At 45.2% G+C, this 1,621-nt stretch overlaps 1 protein-coding gene across 1 annotated transcript; it reads left to right on the top strand.

Annotated features, from left to right (window-relative positions):
* The first annotated feature begins 753 nt into the window (after positions 1–753).
* LOC107472401 (uncharacterized) lies at positions 754–1,245 on the top strand. Its single transcript, XM_016091929.2, has one exon. It carries the CDS (start codon positions 754–756, stop codon positions 1,243–1,245), a length of 492 nt encoding a protein of 163 aa, XP_015947415.2.
* Positions 1,246–1,621: the final 376 nt, after the last annotated feature.

Raw genomic sequence — 1,621 nt, 5'->3', positions numbered from 1 at the left:
ACTTCCCGCACAAGATCCTATTCGACATCTCAAGGACTTCCATCGCATATGCTCAACTACTAGACGGGAAGGGTCCGATGAAGTTGCTATATGGTTGTTTGCTTTCCCTTTCTCTCTTGAGTACAAGGCTAAAGAATGGTTCTACACCCTCTCTAGTGAAGTTACCTCCGATTGGGACTTACTTAGAAGAGGCTTCTTGGATAAATTCCTACCTCCGGAAAAGATGGATAGGCTAAGAAAGGAAATGTCTTGTATTGTGCAAGGTGAAACGGAACCACTCTATGAATATTGGGAACGGTTTCGCAAATTACTAGATGCATGCCCCAATCACATGCTTGACACTCAAGTATTACTTGGATACATATGTCAAGGGATGCGAGAGCAAGATAGAACCCTCTTGGACACTTCTAGCAATGGTTCTTTGTCCAAATATAAAACCGCGGAGGAGGCATGGCAACTTATCATTGACTTGGCCGAATCCAATCAACATATGAGGCGAAGAGTCAACCGTTCAAGGACCGTGAACGAGGTATCAACTAGTAGTGAAACCACCGCTCTAACTCAATCCTTGAATGAGATGACATCTATCTTGAAACAACTCCAATTGAACCAACAACAACCACAACCTCAATCATACCAACAACAACACCCTCCACCACCTCAACAACACAACCAACAATTGGTCCGGATTGGAGCACTAAACTCTCCGATGCACTTTGGGCGTATCGGACGGCTTACAAGACATCGATCGGCATGAGCCCCTTCCGGCTTGTATATGGTAAAGCATGCCACTTACCGGTGGAGATTGAACACAAAGCATATTGGGCCGTAAAGGAGTGTAATATGAACTTGGGTGGAGCTGGCATAGAAAGAAAGCTTCAATTGGCAGAATTAGAATGTTTGAGACAAGAAGCCTACGACAATGCTAGACTCTACAAGGAAAAATTGAAAGCCATCCATGACAAAAACATTAGGAGAAAAGAGTTCCAACCCGGTGACTTAGTACTTCTCTACAATTCAAGGTTGAGACTACTACCCGGAAAGCTAAGATCAAGGTGGGATGGACCTTACCAAGTGGAGAAAGTAGAACCCTATGGGGTCTACCACCTGCGCCACCCATCAAGCCCGGATATCTTCAAGGTAAACGGTCACCGTCTCAAATTGTATCATGGTGAGCAAAGAAAGAACTCCAAGGAGATTGAAGTGTTCCTCTTGAGGGATGCAAATCTTGAACAAGCACAATGAGCCACTGAAAGTCCAACTTAAGGACGTTAAACAAAAGTGCTAGGTGGGAGACACCCCACCATGGTATGATCTTCCTTTGAACCTTGTACATAGACACTTGACTTCATGTTTGTTAGATAGATTTTATTTTCAATTTTCCATCATTTGTTCAATTCACTGCTGATTTGCCAAGTCAAAGGCCCTGTTATAGTGCTTAGGCAGCTGTGTGGAAAAGGGGAAGTTGAAATGTCAAAAGTGGTATAGATACATGCACAATTAGGAAAAGCAACCCCATCTGCGCGTGCGCGCACCTGGCGCGTACGCGTCCTCAAAGCACTCAAAGGTCACCCACGCGGACGCGCACCGTGCGCGGACGCGTGGATCGCAAAACATAGCC

The sequence above is a fragment of the Arachis duranensis genome, chromosome 9 (genome assembly GCF_000817695.3).
Source record: "Arachis duranensis cultivar V14167 chromosome 9, aradu.V14167.gnm2.J7QH, whole genome shotgun sequence".
Lineage (NCBI taxonomy): Eukaryota > Viridiplantae > Streptophyta > Magnoliopsida > Fabales > Fabaceae > Arachis > Arachis duranensis.
This window is presented reverse-complemented; position numbering and strand designations above follow the sequence as displayed.